This window comes from Trachurus trachurus (assembly GCF_905171665.1).
Source record: "Trachurus trachurus genome assembly, chromosome: 11".
NCBI lineage: Eukaryota > Metazoa > Chordata > Actinopteri > Carangiformes > Carangidae > Trachurus > Trachurus trachurus.
The window spans coordinates 4,286,877-4,312,407 of NC_139904.1; the positions used below are offsets into that span (position 1 = coordinate 4,286,877).

General features: G+C 43.0%; 3 protein-coding genes across 3 annotated transcripts in view; 2 read left to right on the forward strand and 1 right to left on the reverse strand.

Annotated features, from left to right (window-relative positions):
* trhrb (thyrotropin-releasing hormone receptor b) overlaps positions 1–4,574 on the forward strand; it is a gene marked incomplete at both ends in the record, with an annotated part of 4,794 nt that extends 220 nt beyond the window's left edge. The window contains 2 exons of the mRNA XM_083982170.1: positions 1,864–2,565; positions 4,131–4,574. Coding sequence (XP_083838296.1) covers positions 1,864–2,565; positions 4,131–4,574 — 1,146 coding nt within the window. The remainder of the gene's footprint in view (positions 1–1,863; positions 2,566–4,130) is intronic.
* The window catches only part of LOC310993850 (transmembrane protein 74), a gene marked incomplete at both ends in the record, with an annotated part of 35,795 nt that extends 19,012 nt beyond the window's left edge, over positions 1–16,783 (reverse strand). The window contains 2 exons of the mRNA XM_083982333.1: positions 15,216–15,280; positions 16,779–16,783. Coding sequence (XP_083838459.1) covers positions 15,216–15,280; positions 16,779–16,783 — 70 coding nt within the window. The remainder of the gene's footprint in view (positions 1–15,215; positions 15,281–16,778) is intronic.
* A 1,189-nt stretch (positions 16,784–17,972) lies between these two features.
* LOC310993851 (phospholipase A and acyltransferase 3-like) lies at positions 17,973–21,758 on the forward strand (the record flags this gene model as incomplete). The annotated part of the gene is made up of 4 exons (XM_083982334.1): positions 17,973–17,987; positions 18,139–18,244; positions 18,413–18,681; positions 21,612–21,758. 4 exons carry the CDS (start codon positions 17,973–17,975, stop codon positions 21,756–21,758), a joined length of 537 nt encoding a protein of 178 aa, XP_083838460.1.
* Positions 21,759–25,531: the final 3,773 nt, after the last annotated feature.

A 25,531-nucleotide genomic window follows, 5' to 3' on the forward strand; every position in this document is an offset into this window, starting at 1 on the left:
CAAATGTTTTTTGTATTACAAGTTTTGTCAAATTTTATGTTTAAATATGTAAATGAGGCAATATCTGATGAAATATGCACTAATTTGCATATATTTCCAGAACAGAAATCTGAACAATGGATAAAGCCACTTTCAAAATTCTTGTTTTATTTTGTTGACACATTAGAGTCAGAAGTTTTTCCAGAGGAGGATTTTGGATATCTCTTTTTATCACTCTGTAAATGAGGAAAATACTGCCACCAGCCCAAAAAAATCCAATCTGCCCTGTTTTGAGGAATAAAATGTTGTATAAATGAGGCTGTGAATGATATATCAACAATCCCCTCTGTAAAAACCTTCAGGATATAGAAAGGGATCAAACTGGAACGTTTTGGTGTCTGTAAGTGCTGCTGAAGTGGAGATTTCTAGCTCAGAGTCTGAGTCTGAAAAACTAATTTTGAGAAAACAGCCTTTAAAGACTTGGACTGTAGAATTACATATAGATTGTTATTGTAAATCGTACTTTTACAATTTGTTGCTGATACAAAGGAAATTACCATTTTTGGAGCCACATCATTCATTGTTCAGGAGAGAGAGAGCTTTACAATGATACCTGACATGACATGGGTCAACAACCCGCACAAAAAACCCTAAGGGCTTGTCAAGTCAAATGTTCCTCCTAAAGATAAACATTCAACATAAATTTAATTTACAGTAATGTGAAGAACAACACAGAACAATTAGAAAGAAGAGAGAGAAAAGCAATGTTGTGGTGATGTAAAGAAAATATGTGGATTATGCGTCGCTCAACTGGACCAATAGAAAGTGAATTATTTGTTTCTTAAATTAATTTATGCTTGTGCAGTTTCTAAGGTGAATTGGTAACAAATTCCAAAAGTGTGGATCTCTAAATCTAATTGAGAACTGAGAGAAAGTAGAGTTGAAAAAAAGTGGGATGAAGATTATTTGCTGACCAAGTGTTGAAATTATGAATCTGGGAATTGAACTGAAATACAGTTTGGAAACAGATTGGAAGTAACTTGTGAATGGATTGATAAAACAAAAATACATATTTGAGAAGTATTTACAGCAAAAAAAATAGGAAGAAAACTCAGGGATTGAAAGAGGAGTGTGGATCTAGTGAGTCTGATAAATTAAATGATAAAATGATAAATTAACCCCCCTGTCGTCCTTCTGGGTCAAATCGACCCAATCTGTTCACTTCCTCCTTCCTTCTTCCTTCCCTTCGTCCTTACTTCTTCCTTCTTTTTTGACCCAATTTGTTCCTTTTTCCCTTCCTTCTTTCCTCCCATCGTTCCCTTTGTCCGTCCTTCTTTCTTTCCCTTTATCCTTCCTTCTTTCCCTTTGTCCTTCCTTCCTTCCTTCCTTCCTTCCTTCCTTCCTTCCTTCCTTCCTTCCTTCCTTCCTTCCTTCCTTCCTTCCTTCCTTCCTTCCTTCCTTCCTTCCTTCCTTCCGTCTATCCCTTTATCCTTCTTTCCTCCCATCGTTCCCTTTGTCCTTCCTTCCTTCCCTTCGTCCTTCCTTCCGTCTATCCCTTTGTCCTGCTTTCCTTCCTTCTTTCCCTTTGTCCTTCCTTCCTTCCTTCCTTCCTTCCTTCCTTCCTTCCTTCCTTCCTTCCTTCCTTCCTTCCTTCCTAACTTCCTTCCTTCTTTCCCTTCGTCCTTCCTTCTGTCTATCCCTGTATCCTTCCTTCCTTCCTTCTTTCCCTTTGTCCTTCCTTCCTTCCTTCCTTCCTTCCTTCCTTCCTTCCTTCCTTCCTTCCTCCACCCAGAGGACAGTATATTTTACCCGGCAGTAGATTAGATGCCGTATTCTCCCGTTTACTCATCAACCTTCTTTGCCGTCCTGTCCTGTGTGAACCAGGTGATCAGCAGTCTGCTGCTGCTCTCCATCTGCGCCGCCGGCATCGTGGGGAACGTCATGGTGATCCTGGTGGTGCTCACCACCAAGCACATGCGCACGCCCACCAACTGCTACCTGGTGAGCCTGGCGGTGGCCGACCTGATGGTGCTGACGGCGGCGGGGCTTCCCACCGTGGCCGACAGCCTCTTCCTGGGCTCGTGGGCCTTCGGGCGCGCCGGCTGCCTGGTCATCACCTACCTGCAGTACCTGGGCATCAACGCGTCCTCGTGCTCCATCACCGCCTTCACCGTGGAGCGCTACATCGCCATCTGCCACCCCATCAAGGCGCAGTTCCTGTGCACGCTGTCCCGCGCCAAGAAGATCATCGTGCTGGTGTGGGCCTTCACCTCGCTCTACTGCGTCATGTGGTTCTACCTGTCCGACCTGCAGACGCTCGTGTACGACAACAACGTCACCGTGGTCACGTGCGGCTACCGGGTCTCGCGGAAGCTCTACCTGCCCGTCTACTTCTTCGACTTCGGCGCCTTCTTCGTGCTGCCGCTGCTGCTCTCCGCGGTCCTCTACGGCCTCATCGCGCGCATCCTCTTCCTCAACCCGCTGCCCTCCGACCCCAAGGACAAGAAGAAGAAGAACGGACACGGGAAGAGCGCCAGCTGCAAGAACTCCCGCCACTCCAGCTCCACCGCCACCTCGCGCAGACAGGTGAGTGCACGATGGAGGAGCGGGCGGACAGCCAGGTGTTTTATTCTGAAAGAGCGGAACAGAAGCTACCAAGACCAATGATAAAAAACCTTAAAGCAGAAGTAAGCGATCCGGTCGTTTTGGCTAATGCTGCGTTCCAGGCAGGCTTTTGAAACCGTAAATTACAGCTTCAAGTCACAACTTACGACTTTGTAGCGTTCCAGGCAACCCACTTGTGTTTTTCCGACCTGTTTTACCTGTGAAAGTCACTATAACGGCCACTCGTAACTTCTGACCCGTGAACTCGTACCAGATCGAACTGGTACGACTTCACAGGTCGGAAAAACACGAGTTACGGGCTGCCTTGAACGCACCAGAACGTCTTGTCAGCCAATGGAGTTAGCAGCCCCCGCCCTCGTCATGGATCTATTGGTCCTCGTCCCTACGTCACCACATTCAGGGGCATCCCTTGGCTGCACACACAGCCCTTCATGCCGTTCTCTCTCCTCATTGGATAAAACTTGTAGGATACGAGAAAAGTTTTCTCCTCGGCTCAGAGCAGAGCAGAGTGACTGACAGACCCGTGTTTCAGACCAAACACTCTATGTAAGTGATTGCTGTTGGAAGATATAACTATTTAAGACTTATATTAACACAAAAATATTGCTTACTGCTTTAAAGGTATAATATGTAGGAATTACCCCCATCTAGCGGTGCGGTTGCATATCTGAACGTATTCTTGATGTTGCATTCAGGTGAAATGGGGCAGACGTCAGGCAGACGTCAGGCATGTAACAGGATAAACAAGCGTCTATGTAAACAAGTGGTCCGCCAGCACGAGGCAAAACAATACAGGCGTGACAACATGTTGTCATGGTGATGTGGTATTGTTTTACCGTCTTTCTCTGGTGGAGTAAAATGACATCCGGTTGGTTTGCCGACGGCCGTCTGCCTGACTGCACCTGAATGCAACATCAGTGCCTCCGTCCTTCCTCACACTACACAGTGGTGACAGTTTTTGTCTGTAAGTGCATGAACGAACTTAAGTTTTTGAACTAAAAACCATGAGACGATCTTAACTCATTGAGTGCCAGCCCTTTTATAAAATGGTCAGTGCCATGTGCCAGCGTTTTGGGGCATTGTGAGTAATATTTCAAGACCCAGAGAATATTTTGTACTATGACTCTGAAAACACCAAACACCTCAAAGGAAAGAGGAGACTCTCTATTTAACTAGGGAGAAAACCATTTGTTTGTACCTTGTTCCATTCTTGATTTATCTTAAGTTGAATAGAGCCTGGTTGCACCAAAAAGACCACTTTTTTTCTAGAAAGCTGAGAAAAATACATTTTTGTGAAAGAGAGTCTCTCAAGAAAAATAGTGTTTATCCATTTTAATTTTGGCTTCAAAAACATGTAAGACGTCTGAAAATTTCATTTCACAGTCTATGGACGTCATTGGCACTCAAGCGTTGGATTTTGATTGACGTCCATAGACGTCAATGGCACTCAATGAGTTAAGTCAATCAGTGATTGATCAGTATTGGTTTGGTCATTGATCAGCTGTTCCCTCCTGGTCGTTGCCTAGGTGACCAAGATGCTGGCGGTGGTGGTGGTCCTGTTCGCGGCGCTCTGGATGCCGTACCGGACCCTGGTGGTGGTGAACTCCTGCCTGGACCGGGCCTACCTGGACCACTGGTTCCTGCTCTTCTGCCGCGTCTGCATCTACCTCAACAGCGCCATCAACCCCGTCATCTACAACGCCATGTCCCAGAAGTTCCGCGCCGCTTTCCGCAAGATCTGCCGCTGCTGCCGACGGCGGCGAGGGGGGGAGGGGCTGGACAAGCCGGCGGCCTACAGCGTGGCGCTCGCCTACAGCGCCGCCGCCAAGGACACGTCGATGGCCGAGAGCACCGACCACTTCACCACGGAGCTGGAGGAGCTGACGGTCACCGACGAGCTGCTGTCCGAGCAGAAGACGGCGTTCCCGGACGCCCGCGTGTACGGGCAGGTGAGTTTCAGCGACGCCTGAGGTCGTTCTGAGGTCACAGAGACGATTCAGAGGATCAACCAGCTGCTTAAAGCAGAAGTAAGCGATCCGGTGGTTTTGGCTAACTTCCTGTCAGCAGCAGATGGAGTTAGCAGTCCCCGCCCTCGTCCCTACGTCACCACATTCACGCGCATCCCTTGGCTGCACACACAGAGCGGACCGCCCCTTTATGCCGTTCTCTCTCCTCATTGGATAAAGGTTGTAGGATACAAGGAAAGTTTTCTCCTCGGCTTACAGCAGAGCAGAGTGACTGACAGACCCGTGTTTCAGACCAAACACTCTATAGAAGTGATTGCTGTCGGAAGATATAACTATTTAAGACTTATATTAACACAAAAATTCCGCTTACTTCTGCTTTAATGGACTCGGCGGTGGCGGTGGTGGCAGTGGCGGTGGCAGCGGGTGGCGGTTTCCTGAGTGCCTGCTGACCTTTTCCAAGGCCAGAGATGTAAACAGAGATCGGACGGAGCCGCTGATGCGTTGTGACATCCTGGACGCTGTGAAGAGATAAGTGCTTCAGCTGCTTCTCATCTCTGCTGCTGCTCACAGGTCAACGCAACACGACGGGAACGCACACACTCCAAAAAAAACACACCCAGGCCCGACTCTGGAGGAGCTACAGGGCAGGGGGGTAACTAGGTTAAGATCTAACCCCACCAGCCCCCCTCCCCCTCCTGAAATCATCCAAATGCACTGCAAGTGTCAGAGACAGTTCCGGACTGAGCAGAGGCATGGAGTCCATTGAGTCTTTATGGTTTAAAGGAGAAATCTGGTCATTTTTGACCCCTAAATCGTCATCCTGATGGTCACCCAGTGTTGGTTGGAGCAAAAACGCAATTAAAATTGATGCAGGCAAACCGGAGTTACACCATGGCTACCCGGCGCTAGGGATAGCGACAATGCTAACCCATGGGGGCAATTCTTTCAACCACAACAAACACTCAGAAAACAATCAAATATCTCTGGTACATAACTGGAATCCTTAGAGACACCACTGAACTCATATAGTGTACAGTATAAACACTATAAACTCTGTGTTTTTGCATGTAGTCACTCACCTCAGATAGCCAAACTCTGAAACATCCTGGAAAGACATTACTATCCCATCACAGAGCGCCTGCTCTCCCCGCCACAGAAACAAACACTTTTTCCTTGTTGTGATGATTTCTTTACAAAAATAAATGGTTGCACTGCAAAAACTCAAAATCTTACCAGGAACATTTGTCAAGACAAATCTCATTATACTTAAAGCAGATATCAGCTTCACGGCCGTTTCGGCTAATGCTGCGTTCAAGGCAGGCTTTTGAAACCGTAAGTTACAGCTTCAAGTCACAACTACGACTTGGTAGCGTTCCAGGTAACCCGTAGCTCGTGTTTTTACCATCCTGTTGTCTGTGAAAGTTCCCTATAACGGCCACTCGTAACTTCCGACCCGTGAACTCGTACCAGATCGAACTGGTATGACTTCACAGGAAGGAAAAACACAAAGTACGAGTCTAAACTCTAAACCTTCTATTTGATCAGCTTCTGCCATCAAATAGAAGGTTTAGAGTTCCACAAGCTCGACTGAACAGGCTGAGGAACTCTTTTGTCCCTCAGTCTGTCAAACTGTTAAATCAGAGTTTGGTCTCTAAGTAGACTAGGGTTCATGTACAGACTGAGCACTGGGTGTTGCACCAAAGACACATTGTAATGTTGGATTTATGTTGTGAATGGAGTTAGGAGGTAGTTTGTGTTTCTCTTTAAATGTGACCTTTGAGGGTAACATTTATGCTTTTTGTAAATGTGTGTTTTTGTATTTTGTTATTATTTGTGTGAAACTTGGACGTCATGGGACGCAAGACAAATTTCAGAGTGATCTGACAATAAAGTATTATCTTATCTTATTCTTTGAACGCACCATGAGTTAGCAGCCCCCGCCCTTGTCAGGCATCAATTGGTCCTCGTGCTACGTCACCACATTCACGCGCATCCCTTGGCTGCACACACAGCCCTTCATGCCGTTCTCTCTCCTCATTAGATAACACTTGTATCCCACAAGGAAAATTTTCTCCTCGGGTTACAGCAGAGCAGAGTGACGGAGAGACTCGTGTTTAGGCTGAAATACTTCATGTAAGTGATTGCTGACGGAAAATAGGACTATTTAGGACTTATATTAACAAAAACATTCCACTGATATCTGCTTTAAAATAAGACCCATCACATGACTCATGACTCATCACATTAAAAAGTAGCTTGTTTTAAGACACTTTTTACTAATTTCAATCATATTTTCACTTGAAATAAGTAGAAAAATCTGATAGTGGAGCAAGTTTTTCTTTCTTATTACAAGCACAAAAAACCTGCTTCCACTGGCAGATTTTTCACCTTATTTCATGTGAAAATTTGTTTGAAACAAATGAAAATGATCTAAAAACAAGTAAATTTTTAGGTGATGAGTCTTAAAGAGAAAAGAGATTCGTTTTGACTAGAAATGAGACATTATGACAAGAAATAAGACAAATATTCTTGGAAAGATTTTGAGTTTTTGCAGTGCGTTGATATTTTGGACATTACCACTGCACTGCTCCACCGTTTATTTTTGTAAAGAAATTTAGTTTTGACACACGAGTGAACTGTTTTGAGAGAGAGATGCGCTTTTGTCAGTGATCTATGGTGTTGTGCTGAACTGTGACACTGTTTTGCCAAAATTATCTTAGAGTTTTGAGAATGTAATTTCTGTTTCGAAAAATGAGCCAAACCAGTGGAGAAAAACTGTAATTCAATTCACCTCCATCATCGCGGCCTGACGATGCATTCAGGGCAGGTGGTCTCTTTGAGCCTGCTTTTATTGTGAAGGACACGTGCTGCACGGCCTCGAGCGCTTTGTGAAAACAGACGGCGGCTCAGAGATTCATTCATTCAGTCGGTGTGATTGAGTTTTCACTGACAGGAAACAGCTGAGCGCTCAAAAAGTCCTTTGTCACTTTAATGTACTCATATTTGCCCCCGTGGTGTTTCAGATGGGACTTTACCACAGATTATTGATCAGTGATTAGCTACTAATGAGCTGCAGCTGCTCAAAGCTTCAAACAGCTGCAGTTCCTCTCCTGACCACTAGAGTCATTTCCTCTGTTTATTCATGACTGAGGGGGCGGGGCTTCTTTGACGGACAGCTGGATCAGCCAACCAAAGTCTCAGCTCCACACAGGCTCCTCCTCTTTGACCATATTTGGATTGACTGGGAGTTGAGGGGCGGAGTCAAACCCCGGCGCAGCAGCTCACTCTCAATATATGAATGAGATTTATAAAACTACAGCTTCTTCTTCTGCAGCTTGTGGTTGTGAGTTAATTCATTATAATAATTAGATGTTTCCAGGAGGAAAAAAACAGTTTTGTTTCATAAGTTAAGACTCAACTGACAGATTTCTGCTCTTATTAATGTCTATTAAAGTGTGAATATGATCCACAACACAACTTATAAACTCTTATAAAATGCCTTTTTACACTGAAACATCACCGCATAAAGATAATATTATAGAACTGGTGAAGTAGTGAACTGGTTAACAGCTGAACTGGTGACTTGTTGACTAGTGAACTGGTTAACAGGTGAACTAGTGAACTGGTGAACTGGTTAACTAGTGAACTGGTTAACTAGTGAACTAGTGAACTGGTTAACTGGTGAACTGGTGAACTGGTTAACTGGTGAACTAGTGAACTGGTGACTAATGGACTGGTGAACTGGTGACTAGTGAACTGGTTAACTGGTGAACTAGTGAACTGGTGAACTAGTGAACAGGTTAACTAGAGAACTGGTTAACTGGTGAACTAGTGAACTGGTTAACTGGTGAACTAGTGAACTGGTGAACTAGTGAACAGGTTAACTAGAGAACTAGTGAACTGGTGAACTAGTGAACAGGTTAACTAGAGAACTGGTTAACTTGGAACTAGTGAACTGGTGAATTAGTGAACTGGTTAACTGGTGAACTGGTTAACTAGTGAACAGGTTAACTAGAGAACTAGTGAACTGGTTAACTGGTGAACTAGTGAACTGGTGAACTGGTGAACTAGTGAACTGGTGACTAGTGAACTGGTGAACTGGTGACTAGTGAACTGGTGAACTGGTGACTAGTGAACTAGTGAACTGGTTAACTGGTGACTAGTGAACTGGTGAACTGGTGAACTAGTGAACTGGTTACTGTAACTGGTGAACTGGTGACTAGTGAACTGGTGAACTGGTGAACTAGTGAACTGGTTACTGTAACTGGTTAACTGGTGACTAGTGAACTGGTGAACTAGTGAACTGGTGAACTAGTGAACTGGTAACTAGTGAACTGGTGAGCTAGTGAACTGGTAACTAGTGAACTGGTTAACTGGTGACTAGTGAACTGGTTAACTGGTGACTAGTGAACTGGTTAACTGGTGAACTAGTGAACTGGTTACTGTAACTGGTTAACTGGTGACTAGTGAACTGGTGAACTGGTGAACTAGTGAACTGGTGAACTAGTGAACTGGTAACTAGTGAACTGGTGAGCTAGTGAACTGGTAACTAGTGAACTGGTTAACTGGTGACTAGTGAACTGGTGAACTGGTTGACTAGTGGACTAGTGAACGTGAGTGGATGGACGTGTGATGTTTAGATGCTGATGCTCTGCAGCTTCTTCTCTCACATCAGTGACAGTTAATGAGTTTCTGAGCCCATTCACCAGGAGGAGGAGCGGTGTGTGTGTGTGTGTGTGTGTGTGTGTGTGTGTGTGTGTGTGTGTGTGTGTGTGTGTGTGTGTGTGTGTGTGTGTGTGTGTGTGTGTGCGTGTGTGCGTGTGTGTGTTATTGTAATGATTGGAGCAGCACTGTACAGGCTTCAGTGTGTTTTCTCTGTGGAGTCGTTGATGTCGTTTCTTTTTCTCTCCATTCAAACATCAAATATCTTGGTGACGTATTCTTCTGAACTCGCTGCTTTAGTCTTTATCTTCCTGTGATGCTGTGAGCTCTGTGTGCTTCTGTAGAAATCCTCACTTTGTACATTTTATCACTTGGTTCAGAATAAAGTTGTTTCCAGAATTAGACTTTTTTTATCCTGTTTTTATTTCTGACAGAGAAAAGCACATTAATGTGAACGTCATCCAGAGCCTTTTAGCTCCTATTAAGAAGACTGTCATGATTTTCCAGCATGCAGCAGTTCTCAGAATAAAAGTAATGTTGGTGAGAGAGACAAAAATAGAGTTTAAATGTTCAATTAAATTAGCCAAACTCTGAAAAATGATAAAAATGGGTTTTATATCTAATGGATGCTCTCCTGCCACCTATAATAAACATATTAAAGTCGTATAAGTGAAAACAAGTCAGTGTTGTTTTGTCACGGTTTCATTCCTTTTGTATTTTATGGACTTGTCCTTTAGAGCCTCAACAGGCACCTATACATAAAATGAATTATTATTATTATCGTAGGAGCCTAAATACAATTTGAATGACAGTAATTCATGTTTGGATAATATTTTAACTTTATATGTTAAAGGTAATATATGTTGATTCTGATTTTTTTTTTAAAGGGCTATTTACATTATTTACAAATTAAAATGTTGATAGTTCATATTTACAGTAGGTAAATTAATAGTTTAAATTCATTGCACTTAAAAACGCAGTGTTTTGACCTCTCTTTTATTGCCTCACTCTTTTTTATTTTTCTCCTACTGGATTAATATCATTACTTTATTTTGAATTGAACTGTGGAATAGAACCAAGAGGATTAGAGCGTCAAGCTGAGGCTTCATTAATGAGGAACCTATGGTTTATATTATTTAAAGTATTAATATTGTTATTGTGGTGCTGCTGTTATTCTGTATATATGACTGCTGTTATTTGACTAAAATGATTCATAGTTGATATGAATCATATTGATGTAGTGGATGGAAATGAGCCGCTGTTCAGTCAGTGAACGTGTCGCATGCAGCTCATCCATCACCGAGGCTCGTTTGCATTCAGACGCCTCTCTCTCTCTCCAACAGAAACACAGCAGCTCCGACTCAAACCAATAAATGTAAATTCCCTCGTCTCTGCCGTCATGTCAATCATCCCCGAATGAAACAACTCTGTTTGTTAACTCTTCATCTGCAGCTTCGTTCGCTTCAGGACTGAACCCATGCGTCGTGACTGGACTTTCAACTCTCTGGGCTGTAAATGAATGTTTTGATGTGAACTCCACCAGCCACCAACCACTCTGCCCCAGATGTTGGACAGCTGTGGGCTCCATCCACACCTGTCCACACTCAGAGACATTAACCTTCAGCTGCAGCTCCCTCATGTCCACCTGTCTCCTCCATCCGCTCCATCAGCCGGTCCTCAGGGACAGACGCAGCAGCAGCAGCAGAAGAGGAACACTGCAAAAACTCAAAACGTTACAGAGAATATTTGTCTTATTTTTAGTCAAAATGTCATTTCTAGTCAAGACAAATCTAATTATACTCAAAGGAATAGTTCAACATTTTGTCAAATTGGCCCATTGCCATAATCCCTATAGTCATAGCAGTATAGGTTGGTTACCTTTAATTGTCGGTGCAAGCTATTATTAGAACGGCGGAGCAGAGCCATGAGCTGTTCAGAGCTACGCGATGCGGAGGCTCATTATGGGATTTCTTGGTTTCCCTCATCAAACTCATCAAATAGGTTAGGTTAGTTTATTGGTCTCCACCAGGGAGAAATTTGTTGCAGAGACAGGGAACATGTTGCATACATAAAAAACACATACAGTGCAAAAAGAACATCAAGTTAAAAGACTGGTGGAGTAAACAGACCACTGGACAATCCTGCACATGCAGCAAGCTGACGTGAACGTCATTCACATGCATCCACACCGCTACTCTAACTGTAATCATAAATATACATTCATATCAGCATCACATAACCTCAAGCATACATTAATCCATTCACTCACATACATCCATAGTTTGACTCATACATTCATTTCCATATACACAGAAACATCGCAATCATTTCCTGCTGTTGAGAAGCTTGGTTGATACAGGCACAAAGGAATGTTTGTATCGATTGTGCCTGCACAAGGGAACCCTATATCTCTTTCCAGAGTTCAGGAGAGTATATTCACTATTCAGCACATGAGAACTATCTGTTAAAATGGCATTTGCCTGTCTGATCGTCGCCTGCTCAAAAAGGTCCTGTGGATTTAGGGGGGGTGTTATTGCCATAGTCTTGCCAGCAGTTTTGACAAGGTTTGAGATTTCAGCTCTAGATTTAACAGTTAAGTTACCCAACCAGCTGGTGATACCATAGCGGAGTATTGACTCAATTGCTGCTCTATAAAAAATGATCATAACATTTTTGCAAACTCCAAATACTCTGAGCCTAAATACACAATCCAACAACTCCACAACGCTCTGGTGGACAAGTTGTGACCTGACAGAGTTGTTTTAGAGGGAAATACAGAGACTGATGATGAAAAACTGTCCCTGAAGGCAACGCGCATCAGCGGTTTTGCATGAATTTCCCTCTAAAACAACTCTGTCTGGTAAATGTTGGCGTATCCCTTTAATAATAAGTGGCACTGAAACCAAACACTTCAACTCATTTAATCAACACAGTAACTCAGCTCCAGTTCGACGGGGGATTTCTGTGAGTTGTAGAAAAAAATAAAAGAAGAAGAAGAAGAAGAAAGAAACTCCACAGCGATTATTCATTAACAAGTGATGTATAAAAATAATAAAATAAAAAAATAAAAGTAGATTAGCACTTAAAATCCTGTTCCTGTGTGGCAGCAGGGTGTAATTAGCCGAATGTCTGCAGGACGCAGGACTTGAATCAGATGAATCATATTAGCGCCCCACTGGAGATGAAATAACAAGGCATCCACTCTATAATATTAACTGGTCTGAGTTCAGTTTAATCAAGTGTCACAACAGCCGAGGTGCAAAGAGGCAGAGACGGAGTGAGAGGGAAGTTTAATACAGAGAAAGAGGGAGGGAGGGATGGAGGGAGGGAGGAGGGGGGAGGGATGGATGGAGAGAGGTGTTGTTAACGCAGGAGCTCAGATAAGAAACTTTCTGGCTCATTAGCTCTGGAACAAGACGTGTTTTCTGCACAATAAAAAGAGGTTGTTCAGTGATAATGGGTCTGTAATGTTCGCTGTGACACCGCGGACACACACACAGACAGAGGGGGGGTAGGGGGAGGAGGTGGTGGGGGGTAATTACAGCTCTCCTGTATCCAGGGAAGAACAACAGCCTCAGCTTTGTGAATAATTACACATCAGGCTGCGAGTAAAGAAGTGAAAACTAAAGTCTTGGAGGACAGAGAGGTGGAGTTAATGAGAGCAGGTGTAGGTACGTCAGTCTTACACCTGCATTAACAGGAGTTCTCAGTAATCAGATTACAATCAGATAGAGCTGGACCACATGAGAGTCCAGGTGTAAACGCACACATTGAGGACTGATTATGATCCGATCGGCACTGGGACCACAGTGAAGAACACATGGTAAACGGTGATGTGTCCTGTATCCGCACTTTACTCCACAGGTCTCGATGCCCAGTTCTGATTTGTTGCCTATACTCCATTTGTTTTGTCCATCTGTTTAGCTACATGTTCTATTGAAGTGACTCATATCTGGTATCTGCATTTACTTACATTTTGCTTGCGTGGAAAGAGGTTTTTTTTCCCCGTTTACACGTTCGTTACAGATCCGATCCATGCCACTTTATTATGCAGGAAAGTGAACTTTACATTTCACAATCTCTGACTCAACAGCAGTTAAAGTAATGAATGTATAATATTTTATAACTTTTAATTATTTTTATATAGTAACATCATGGACCAACATGTCCCAGGAGGAGCCATAATTTGTCACTATTGGTCCTAAATGCAGCATTGGGACACGGTTTATATCTTATAGCTTGTTGAATGTGAATAAAAACCGAAGATATTATGTGCTTTTCTAACTCGAACGTGATTATTTATACTTTCCCCAAATATAAACTGTGTTAAACAGTTTTAAATCCATGATTACACCTTTCACAGAGAGAAAAATGTATATTTTCATGTAGTACACTACAATTAGAAAACTGAATGGTGTTTGTTTTCCATTCAGACCGTTCTTCTCTGAGTGATGGTCTTTGTTGTAAAGCGATGTTGCTGTAACGTTCAGGTTGTTAATTACCCCCCTTCATGTTCTCTATTCATTACTGAAGAATGTGCAATCAACTCAACGACGTCGCTCTGTGTCTCGTTTCTCTCCAGGAGAAGGAAACGTGGGTTTGTTTTTGCTTTAATCATCTTAAAATGTGACAATCACACCTGCAGCGAGGAGAGGAGACGTCTCCGCGACGACCACGACGGCTTCAATCACACAACGCTTGTCTTCTCAAGGCCTCAGGCTCAGATTCACAGTTACACACCGAGCTGCGACTCAGTGAGTCAGAGGCCGGCGCTCGGTGGCGTCCTGACCGGAATAAACCAGATTCCTTTTCAACTGTATTATCTGTAATAAATTCTGTGTATGAGCTCTGATCATATTCAGGACATTATGTTGGGATGGAACAAAGAGAAACCAGGTGACTCATCGTCCTCGTGTATCTGTGTCTGTGCAGGATTTTAAAAAGAGCAGGCGGTCGTTACCAAATCAGCTACGGTGGCCCTGATGGCTCAACATAAAAGAAACACACATGCACATAGAGAAAGAAAACAGTGTGTAGTCCATATGATACTCAGCTATACTCAGTATACACGCTGAAAATGCATAAATATTTCAGTATGTACCAGTACAACAAAACTATCTAACTAAAGTAAATGTCAATGGTTCTCAAAGTGGGAGGGTTGACAGGGTTAAAGGGGGTCCCCAACTTTTTCTGGAAATTTTACCACTTTTCCTAGAATTTTTTTTCACTTTTTTTAATTATTGTTTTCATTTTTTTTCTTTTCTTTTCTTTTTGGAAATATTACCACTTTTTCTAGAATTTTTTTTTTACCAGTTTCTTCTAAATGTTTCTGTTCTACTTTTTACTATTTTTTTCTTTCAAAATGGCATGTGTGGTTTTTGGTCATTTTGACCAAAACCACCGGCCCGATTTCAACCAAACCTTCTGCGTTGGACTCCCCTCGGACCCCCAGATGATATATCCGAGTTTGGAGAAATTTTAATTTTTGGTCAAAAAAATAAATGTAACCCGCGCGGTAAACTTTTACTCCTTTTGTATTATTGTTTTCCCCCCTTTTTTGAGAAATTTTACCACATTTTTCTATAATTAAAAAAAAAATTTTTTACCACTTTTTCTAGAATTCTTGAGTAATTTTATCAGAATTTTCAAAAACAAACAAAAAAACACTTTTTTCTAATTTTTTAAAAACTACCACTATTTTCTAGAAATGTTTAAACTTTTTTCCAGAAATTTCTCTATAATCTTTCAAAAATGTACGCCTAATTTATACGATTGTTTGTATATTTCTGGTGTTTTGTCCAATGGGGGTCCGTGGTATAAAAAAGTTTGAGAACCACCGGTCTATGTGATACAAGTATAGCCTACCACCTAAAAAGCAGTTTACCCACTACAAAACATTAGACTACACCACTGAAAGAAACTAAACGTCAGTGTGTGTGTGTAGCTGCAGCCTGCTGAGATGAATCTGAGCTGGAGGCTGATGATGATGATGATGATGATGATGATGATGATGATGATGATGATGATGATGATGAAGTGGAGACCAGCTGCTGTTCGGTGTCTCAGGTAAACACTCGAGCCCGGGTCATGATGACATCATCACACTGAGACGAGCTCGTCCTCTTTGTCATAGAAAATCTAATCACAGACTAATCAGATCAATCAGTCAATCATCGTTACAACTGTAGCTTTTAGCGGCTTTGTCTCTTTTCTCTCTGCTGTTGTTGTGATGCTGCTCCTAAAGGACGTCTGGGGGTCAAAGGTCAGAGATTAAATCCTGGTTTTCCCTGTTAAAGGGTTTTCTATGGAGTTTTTCCTCAGTGGACGTGAGGCTCTATAAGGACAGAGGATGTTGTTATGATGCTCTAAAGCCCTTTGAGACAATGGGCTATACTAATAAAAATTACAGCACCAAATGGAACCAGAAAGATAATGTACATCATGTATTTGGTGACATCTAGAGACCTTTTATACGTTTTTTAAGACTTGAGGAGGCTCTGAGGGAGAAGAATTTGTGATATAATGTCCTGAGAAACGCCCTTGAAATCCATCATGTAACTGTAATTTGTATTTGTCTATTTATATTTATTTATTAGCTTTTTTTCCTTCCATTTTGCTTTCTTTTCATCTTATTTAAAAAAAATAGTTTTAATGCTTTACTGGAAGAGAGGGAGAACAGGGAGAAAAAGTTTGCTCTGTTTCTTGCATGTAAGAATGTCTTGTTTGATTTGCTGTAACTTGCAAACAAAAACTAGCAAACACATGCTTTAAAAAAAAAAAAAAAAAAGGACCCAGAGCTGTTGACGTCTCTCTGCTCGTCACCTGTTCAACAAACTTCCTGGACACCTGAGCTCTGTATATACATATACATGTACATCTCTGTAACTGTAACAATAAATGCAAAGTAGCTACATGTGTAAATTGTTATCATTATAGTTTTATTTATTCTTATTCTGTTCTTATTCTGTTCTCATTCTGAAAATCACTTTTTGTTTGGTGATTTTCTCTGACTATTCAGGAGTTTGTAACGAAGAAAAATTTCCCTCCGGGGATCAATGAAGTAATTCTGATTCTGAATCTGAATATTTGATCATAAAATCATATTTCTGTGCCTTTAAAGTTCGTCAGTTTAGCATCTGCAGCCGATCCAACGTATTGATTTTTTTTGGGATAACTTGTGTCTCTGAGCACCGTCATGTAGAGAAGATAAAACACTGAGCTCCGACTCAGTTACACCACTAATCAGATCAAAACACTGGAAGTGAAAGGGGATTTTAGTGAAAACACAAGAGACACGGTGAGAGATGAAGCTGATTGGGGCAGAGAGGAGGAGGCGACGCCATGGTAACAGAGCTCCGCCCCCTCCGGCTCACACATCTTCACCATCAGACTCAGATCATTTATCTGGTTTCAGCTCCTCAACACTCAGAGACGACAGAGACGAGACACTGTGTTGTCAGGTTCTGTTGCTTCAGCCCCCCTAAAATAGGCCTAATGACGCCACTGACGAGTACGCTGAAATAAGCGTACCGACCCGTACCGTACCGCATAGTGGAAACGGGGCTTAAAGGTGTACAGAAATGGCCGTTTGTCCTGTTTGTCGCGCCGAGTTGTCACGAGCTGCAACACGAGTTTACCCGAGTAAGGAAAACGAATTTGATTGGTCGTTATCGAGCGGGCGGGATATTCAAAGCTTGGGGCGAGACCGAGCTCCGTGTGTGTGTGCGTGTCTCAGACGTTTGAATGACGGATTACGGATCCAATATCAGTGGCTGGTGAATCGTGTACAGGCTGACGTATAATCCGTGCGCCTGCGTTATCCAATGCGGAAAAAAAAATTACACACTTTCGTCCTGGATTTACTCAAAAATAGAATTTTGCACAAAGTTTGGCCTACATCGTCTAAAAGATGAGTTATTACACTAATTTAATGACCCAGAGTGGGCTCAAATTCAATTTTCTTTTCTGTACACCTTTAAGATTTGCAGTAATGTACTTGGTCTGTTATACAGGAATAAAAGACCGTAAAATGTCAAATCAGAGTGTGTAATTAATTTGTATGTAATCAAAATGCAGCATTCAATTGAGCTGAACAGTGTAGACCAGTACTGACCGGTAAAGACCAAATTTGGTCTTTCCCCGCCCTTGTTGCACAACAGCTGTAGGACCTGTTCTCTGGTTCTACAGGTAGGCTATCGACAGAGAGCGACCATTATCTGATCACTCACAGCTGACATTTGACGTTGGTGACAACCCTGACATCAGAACTGCCCTGTGGATTGATCGTTATCGGTAAGATAATAATCAGTGGGATTATTTGGGTACACTAAGATGTAGGCTATCAGCTCCTCGAGCTACGGTGTTTTTTATAACGTCTTGTGGTGAAACGTGATCTAAGCCAGCTAAGCAGCTAGCTAGCTTCTTTCTTTCTTTTTTTTTATCTCAAGCTTAGATAGGCTATAAGAACGTGTTTCAGTGCCAATCTTTCCCTTTCAGAAGAAGGTTTTGCTTTCATACTAGCCTAAGCTATAATTTCAGTTTGAATAACGTGCATCTGTAAAATGCTGCACTTTGGGCTAACAAAGAAATGAGCATGCTACACACAAATGCCTAATAATCACCAATGTATTGATGACATCCTATATCATTGTATGTTATGCTGTCTGTTGATATTTGATTTCCTGCAGGTGCTCAAAATCAAACCAGTTCGTTTAGCCTACAGAAGAAAGAGACACTGATATGGCCCAGACTCTGGTGAGGAAATTATTGCCTTACCAAAATCTTTTTCTTTCTCTTTCTCCTTATAGCATGTGAATTTGGCCTTAAACTTTTTGATCCAGGTCAAATGTGCTACAGTTTATTACAAAGTCAAACTTTGTTTCTCTGTCTTGTCTTGTCCAAGTAGAATGCGAAACCAAAGCCTGGGGACTTAATAGAAATCTATCGTGGTGTCTACCAGCACTGGGCGGTTTACATTGGTGATGGCTTTGTCGTTCACTTGGCACCACCCCGTGAGTCATGCACAACACAATACAACTGCAGTGACACCTAGAAACTAAAATAGTCCCATATCTGGAACAACACAATACAACATGTTGTGATGTCAAATTAATGCCACCTTTTCAACCTGTAGCTACAAGTGATGATTATCTCTGTCTGTCATTCCTTTCTATTTATAGCTGAGGTCCCAGGTGCCGGCGCCAATAGCGTTATGTCCGTCCTGACAGACAAGGCTGAGGTGAAGAGAGAGAAACTGCAGGTTGTGGTGCGAACTGACAAGTGGAAAATAAACAACTACCTGGATGAGGAATACAGACCTCGTCCAGTTCATGACATTGTGGCACAGGCCAATGGGCTGGTGGGCAAGGAGCAGCTGTACCGTCTCGGCAGTCGGAACTGTGAGCACTTTGCCACTGAGCTGCGGTACGGCAAGGCCGAGTCCCGGCAGGTAGGTCGAAGTGTGAACTACCCTTTTACCAGCTCCAGAAGAAGGATTGTGTGAGTGAGTGTGTGTGTGTGGGGGGAGGAGTACACCCGTGCAAATCCGGCCTAATACAGAGACGAGAACACATACACGTAAGAGAGGAGTACAACCAGCATCAACAGCATTTAAATTAATTCACTCAGAATTATAACTGACCATTGGTCCCAGAGACAAAAAAAAGAAACAAAGACAAAAGAAGAAAAAGAACCAAAACAAGTTAAATTCACAAAATGACGATAATTTAACAATAAAACAGTGGTCCTTTCTCTAAGAGAGAAATAAAACACATTAGTTACCAGCCTAGTTTAACATCACAGCATGTTCAACCTTTAACTCAAAGCAGAAGTGAGTGGTCCGGTCGTTTTCGCTAATGCTGCGTTCCAGGTAGGCTTTTGAAATCGTAAATTACAGCTTCAAGTCACAATTTACGACTTTGTAGCGTTCCAGGCAACCCACTCGTGTTTTTCCGACCTGTTTTACCGGTGAAAGTCACTATAACGGCCACTCGTAACTTCCGACCGGTGAACTCGTACCAGATCGAACTGGTACGACTTCACGGTCGGAAAAATACGAGTTTCCTTGAACGCACCCTAACAGTCCTCGTCGCTACGTCACCACATTCACGGCGTTCCTTGGCTGCACACACAGCCCTGCATGCTGTTCTCTCTCCTCATTGGATAAAAACTGTAGGATACGATAAATGTTTTCTCCTCGGCTCAGAGCAGAGCAGAGTGACTGAGAGACCCGTGTTTCAGTCCAAACACTCTATGTAAGTGATTGCTGTCGGAAGATATAACTATTTAAGACTTATATTAACACAAATATATCACTCACTTCTGCTTTAAGACGAGTTATCTCGTCTTAGCGAATCCAAGCGTAGTCTGCCAAAGACGAGATAACTCGTCTTAGCGTTTTTTTAATTGCAACGCCATGTTGAATGTCTTGCCCTACTCCTCTGTGAAGATCAGACTTGTATCATCAAAATAAAGTGCAGAAAAACACATTTGGATTGAGAGATATAAAAAATATAGCGTGTTTTTCCCCCCTCACGGAGCGGAGCGGGTGTCTGACTGCAGCGGCGCCGCTCCGTGACACTCTGGCCGCCGAAGCTCCGTGCAGCTCCGTGATACAAAGCACAAACGTTAGTAACAACAACCCCGTTGATCGCTCGTCGTTAGTCGTCAAGAGCGTTTGGAAAGTCGCCAGATTTTGCGAGAAATCACTCAGATAGCAGCTTGAAAATCCCCGATCTAGTGTGGATGAGGAGCGGACGGCGCCGGCGAACGTGACGAAGAGAGCTAAAGATGGTGGGAGTGTCTGTTGTGAGCGTCAGCGTACTGTCTGTGGCTGTGGGTTCAGGGGGCACATCAGCCAGAGCTGTAGGCTGTGTGTGTGTGTGTGTGTGTGTGTGTGTGTGTGTGTGTGTGTGTGTGTGTGTGTGTGTGTGTGTGTGTGTGTGTGTGTGTGTGTGTGTGTGTGTGTGTGTGTGTGTGTGTGTAGATGTGTGTGTGAGAGAGAGAGAGTGAGTGAGACCGCTGCCTGCTGACCAGAGGAAGCTGGATCTGATCTAAAGCGCCGTTGTGTTTCGGCAACAAAAACCTGTCGAACTGATCCGCGCACGCGCGCACACACACACACACACACACACAGACACACACGCACACGCACATGCACACGCACATGTCACGTACGCACATACACTAAAAAAAAGGAAAGAAAAAGTTGTAACTCAAAGAAAAGAAAGAAAAAAGGCTGCAGTAGTGTGTGTCAGTAGCTAAATGTTTTGTCTTTTGTCATCAAAAGTAATTTGTCAGTGTTGATTTAGTTGTTGTTTACAAGAGAACAACTGTACAGATGTTGAGGCATCACTAAAGCAAAATATAATGGAGCCAATTGTACTGGTTCACCTGAAAATGACAGCCGACACAAAAACCACTTTTTCTCAAGATTTTGGTGACAAAATGGCATTTTGGGCTAAACCAACCTATATTCAACCGCCAATTTCACAAGACTGGAACAAGATAGAAACAAACAGTTTTTTTTGCTGGAAAGTAGAGACCCTCATCTTTCCTTTGATGGGTTGAATGTGTATGTAGTAACAGTACATAATATATGGTGGGTCTACCAAAATCAGTCAAAAAGCTGGAAAATGCCTGGCAAGCTGGAGGAAGCTGCTGTGAGAATGGCTGGCAGTCAAAGAGTTAATAAATATAAGCCTACTTGGCAAGTATGCTCAATTGTCCCACATCGCAGTTAATTATTCAGGTGCAGTTGAACATTCCCAGTGCTACAGACACAGATAGAGGCTTTAAGTAGACATTTCAACACAGTTTTAAAACATTCAATAAAAGTGGGCATTATATAATTTACCAGCATATCAGTGTCCATATCTCCACAGCTGGAGTCACAACGTGGTGGTCCCGTCAATGTGAAAAGGCCATGCAGTGGTCTGTGTTCTCCGCAAGGAGTAAACACACTAGATTATCCTAATAAAATAGAATAAATAAGTATTAAATCTAGGTCATAGCAACTGAACCAACATACACCTAAATGACCCCCACCCCCCCACCCTCCATGGAGATCTTATGACTAAATCTGAATGGGTCTTAAAGTCATCTCAGAGTTAGATGTTCATCATGTTCATCAGTCCACACTCAGAAAAAGTACGAGGCTGTCAACAAGACAAGATCAAAACCAGCGGTCAATGTGGAACAGATTTACACACAGAAAACTAACCCAAGAGCACAATATCTCTACAGAAGTTGAACTAAAATTAGCCTAAAACAGCTCTAATATGCAACTTATACAACTGTGGTGAGTGGTTGATCATTTTCATTGAGTTTTGAGTGTGAAGAAATCTCAACACATCCATCCCCCTGTGTTTCTCTCTGTAGGTGCTTAGGGCAGGAGTGATAGTGGCGGTGACAGGTGTGGTAGCGACAGTGGGTCTGATTTTGGTCCTACTGAGGAAGCAACTGATGAGACTGTTTGGATGCGCCAGGGGAGAAGACGAGGAGGAAGAGGACAAGAACACACAGTGATCAGTGGTGGTCCCTGGAGAAGTGGGCATGCTCTCAATTTTCACCTTTTTTTTAAGTAGTCCAGAAAAAAGCATGTAAGACTATTTAGTTTACCCACAAATCCGTCATTTCTACTTGCTCAATATCATAAAATTATCATGGCTTGATTAGGAGCAGTTTATAGTTAATACTGGTCGCACAAGCAGCCTGGATGAATGTAAAATGTATTTATCATGGGGCAAACATTATTTTTTGAACATTTATTTAAATAAAAATAGGCCTACTTAAAATCTGAAGTTGACAATGCATCCTTGTTCATATTTCATCTTAAATAAAACACACGAAAGAGACGAAAACCGCCACAACTCAACTCACCCACTCTCCTCCTCCAGCTGCTTACTACTGATGCAGAAGCCCTGACGAGTCGATCACCGAGTGCAGTAGAACAGTAAAGAGTCCAGAGACGTTTAGTTCCTAAACTGCAGCAGCTTTTCTGACTGTGACAGTTTGATCAACTCAACTCTGTTCATTTCCCTGTTTAACACTTTAACACTAGTTATTGTTAGAAACAGAGAGGAACTCTGATGCACTCGGTGATCGACTCATCAGGGCTTCTGCATCAGTAGGAAGCAGCTGGGGGAGGAGAGTGGAGTTTTGTTTTCCTCTCTTTTCAGGCAAAGCTAGCAGGTGTTTGATGCCTCGTATTATGGGCTGGGACCCTGTTTGTACTGTTGATGTAGTTTGGTGCTGTTATTTGTGGCTATGAGCGGCTTTTTTGATGCCGGTGCTGGTGGAGGAATCGACAGCAGTGTGTTGTTATCATGTGGTCTTTGCTCAAGTTTGTACAACTAGAGAAGCTAGCGGTCGTCAGACTTGATCTCTGGAGGGGGGGTCTTACTTGGTGTCATGATGTGTTAGACCATGAGTTAAACTTATGACAGAATATCCCTTTAAGTTTGCTTATCTGCTATGTAATCAATGTAAACACAGTTGAAGTGAAGGCAGTGGCTAACAAATGCTAACATTCATATCAAAACATATCGCTGTGAAAACATAGGTGTGGGTCGTGGCGATTGCGATGAAGATGGCTTCCTTTTTCCTTTTTTTCCAGCCAGGTTTAGGCTGAGAATTATCAATAATTAGACGGACCATGTCGGTCAGACCAGGTTTTAATTTTCAGGTCCGTTTATAACTGTATAGCAGCAGAGACAGTCAGCTCCCTTCTTACCAGTGGAAAAGCAAACTGGTTCTTTGGAGGCACCAGAGTTGAACCAGTTAGGCACCGGCACCGGTTCTTTTTGGTGGAAAAGAGGTAAGAGTGTGGCCTAAAAAAAGATGGACGTCACCTCCTGTGACTCCGCCCCCCACAACTCTCAGCTAATCTAAATATGGTCAAAGAGGAGGAGGAGGAGGAGCCATGGGCCGATCAGAGCTGTGAGGTCGTTTCATCTTCATTCTTCATCACCTTTCACGGGGAGCATACATCAGTCCGACTGCCCAAAAGTCCGACGGCTCATTTCTGCGACTACCCATTCTACAGTGTTAAGGTTAGGTTTAGGGTAAGGTTAAGGGTTAGGGCCACTTAAGTCGGAGAAGTGGGAGGTCGGGCTAATGGACGCAAAAATAAAGAAATGTATGGTCGGAGAAATGGGTAGTCGGACAGACGTCATGCGCCCACCTTTCACCTTCATCTCAGTTTGAAAACACACGGATGCTGCTTTCAGGTGCTGATCGAGTGTTTATAACAGACCCTGTAAATACCTCCGCTGCTTCCGTTCCTCTTCATTTTCCTCATGTTCCAGTCGGAGAAAACACAAAGAGGAGGAAGTGAAAAAAACTCCGAGAGAGTCTGAATCTTCTGCTTCGGTTTCTCACAAAGAAAAGGGAAAATGAAAAAACGTCTCTGCTGCTGCTAAGGAGTCGTCTTGTTTACCACAGCGGTTTTAGATTCACCAAAGCTGCAGGAAATGTGTTTGCTCTCCATGATCGGCCTCGGGTCCAGAAACATCCTGCAGCGACCGGAGAGGAGGAGGAGGAGGAGGAAGCTCCAGCAGCTCTGTCTCCAACATGTTTATGTAAATTTATGGAGATGAATCCTTGATGGTTGTAGAATCAGCCAAGAAGAGGGATTTCCTCTGAGCCCCCCCCCCCCAACCACAGACCATCTGACACTGTACTACCATCAGCCATCAGCGCAGCAGTAAATCCATCACTCATTCACAGAAATCTGTTCATTTCTAATCCCGCATGTGTTTTCATGGAATTACAAATGTGAGTAATGAAGCAATAAACTGCTACATGGAGAAACTACGGTGGCTCAGAGGGACCAGATCCCTGCAGCGGAGGAAAACACACAAACATGATACAAAAACAACTCCCAACAACAACAACAGGAAGTGTTTCTGGAGGACACAATAAAGTGGGGGACCAGGCTAAAGGCTAATGCTAAGCTAACCGTCCATGTGATCAATAGCATGTGAATCATGTGATAATGACGTTCTAATAAACCAAACAAACTCAGCTTATCCACCTTTTTCCGAACATCAAAAACGTAAAGCCGGTTTTGCTCTTCCGGTGAAATTTTAGGTAGTTTACGTTTCCATGGTTTTGGTAGTCGCGGTAAATGCATGGATTTTTTTTTTTCTTCAATGAAAATCTGTAAAACGAAACATTGAAAAAATAAATGCATTTACCGCAACTACCGAAACCATGGAAACATAAACATAAAATTCCACCGGAAGAGTAAAACCAGCTTTAGATTTTGGACGTTCGGAAAAAGGTGGATACCAGGACCAGGACTGGAACCAGAACCCCAGCCTTCAGCCTTCAGAGCCACCGGAGTTTATCTATGAAAGAGGAACTCTTTAGTATTTCCACCTTAACTCAGCTCCATGTGTCCCTTGTCTCCAGCTCCAGAGTCCTAGTTCTGGTTAAATCAATGCCTTGTAACTAGTTCCAGGGAGAATGGAGCGTCTCTTGGCTGAAAACCAACCTTGTAAGATCAGAGCCTCCGACCCGGTGTCCCAGCTCTCGTCTCCATGGCGACACCGCCACACAAACGTTAACGCGCTAACCCGTAACCCCTAATCTCTTGTTGATGACAGATAAGACTACACAGATATACACATGATGGTAACATGGTAGATGATAAATAACCTTATCCACCGCTCCATAGACCAGAGCGGCATCTGAGAATGACTGATGCATCCTGGGTAATTTAGGGGCAGCACCCGGCATTTTTACATTGCACTCAATTTGAATGTTTTATTTTGTGTTTCTTTTGTAGCACTATGTCTCATAATTATTTTGACACCCTCTTTGAAACCCACCGCTCACGCTCTCTTGAAAAATTACAATTAATGAATCTAGCGGTATGCTCCTTTAGCCTCCCACAATGATCAATGACCCCACACAGTGGCCAGAAATGTCTGACCCAGACATCTACACGTATTTGGTCGAATCACCAGGTAGGTTTTGGCTAAGTGTTGTCTGTAAATAGCCTGTTAATAGCCAACTTTTAACAAGCTATTTACATTGAAAGGCTGAACTTTTCAATGGAGGGATCCCGGGCGCTGCGCCTAAATTACCCAGAATGCCTCAGTCATTCTCAGATGCCGCTCTGGTCTATGGATTGATTTCTCACCGGCTTAGTTGGAAACAAATGCACATGGAGGAGAGGAGGGTTAGAGACACAGAGGAGGAGACACCAGAACACAAACATCATATAACCTGTTATGAACCTTTGATCATAAATAAAATGATTCATGAGAACCAGTGAGTTGATGAAGGTTTAA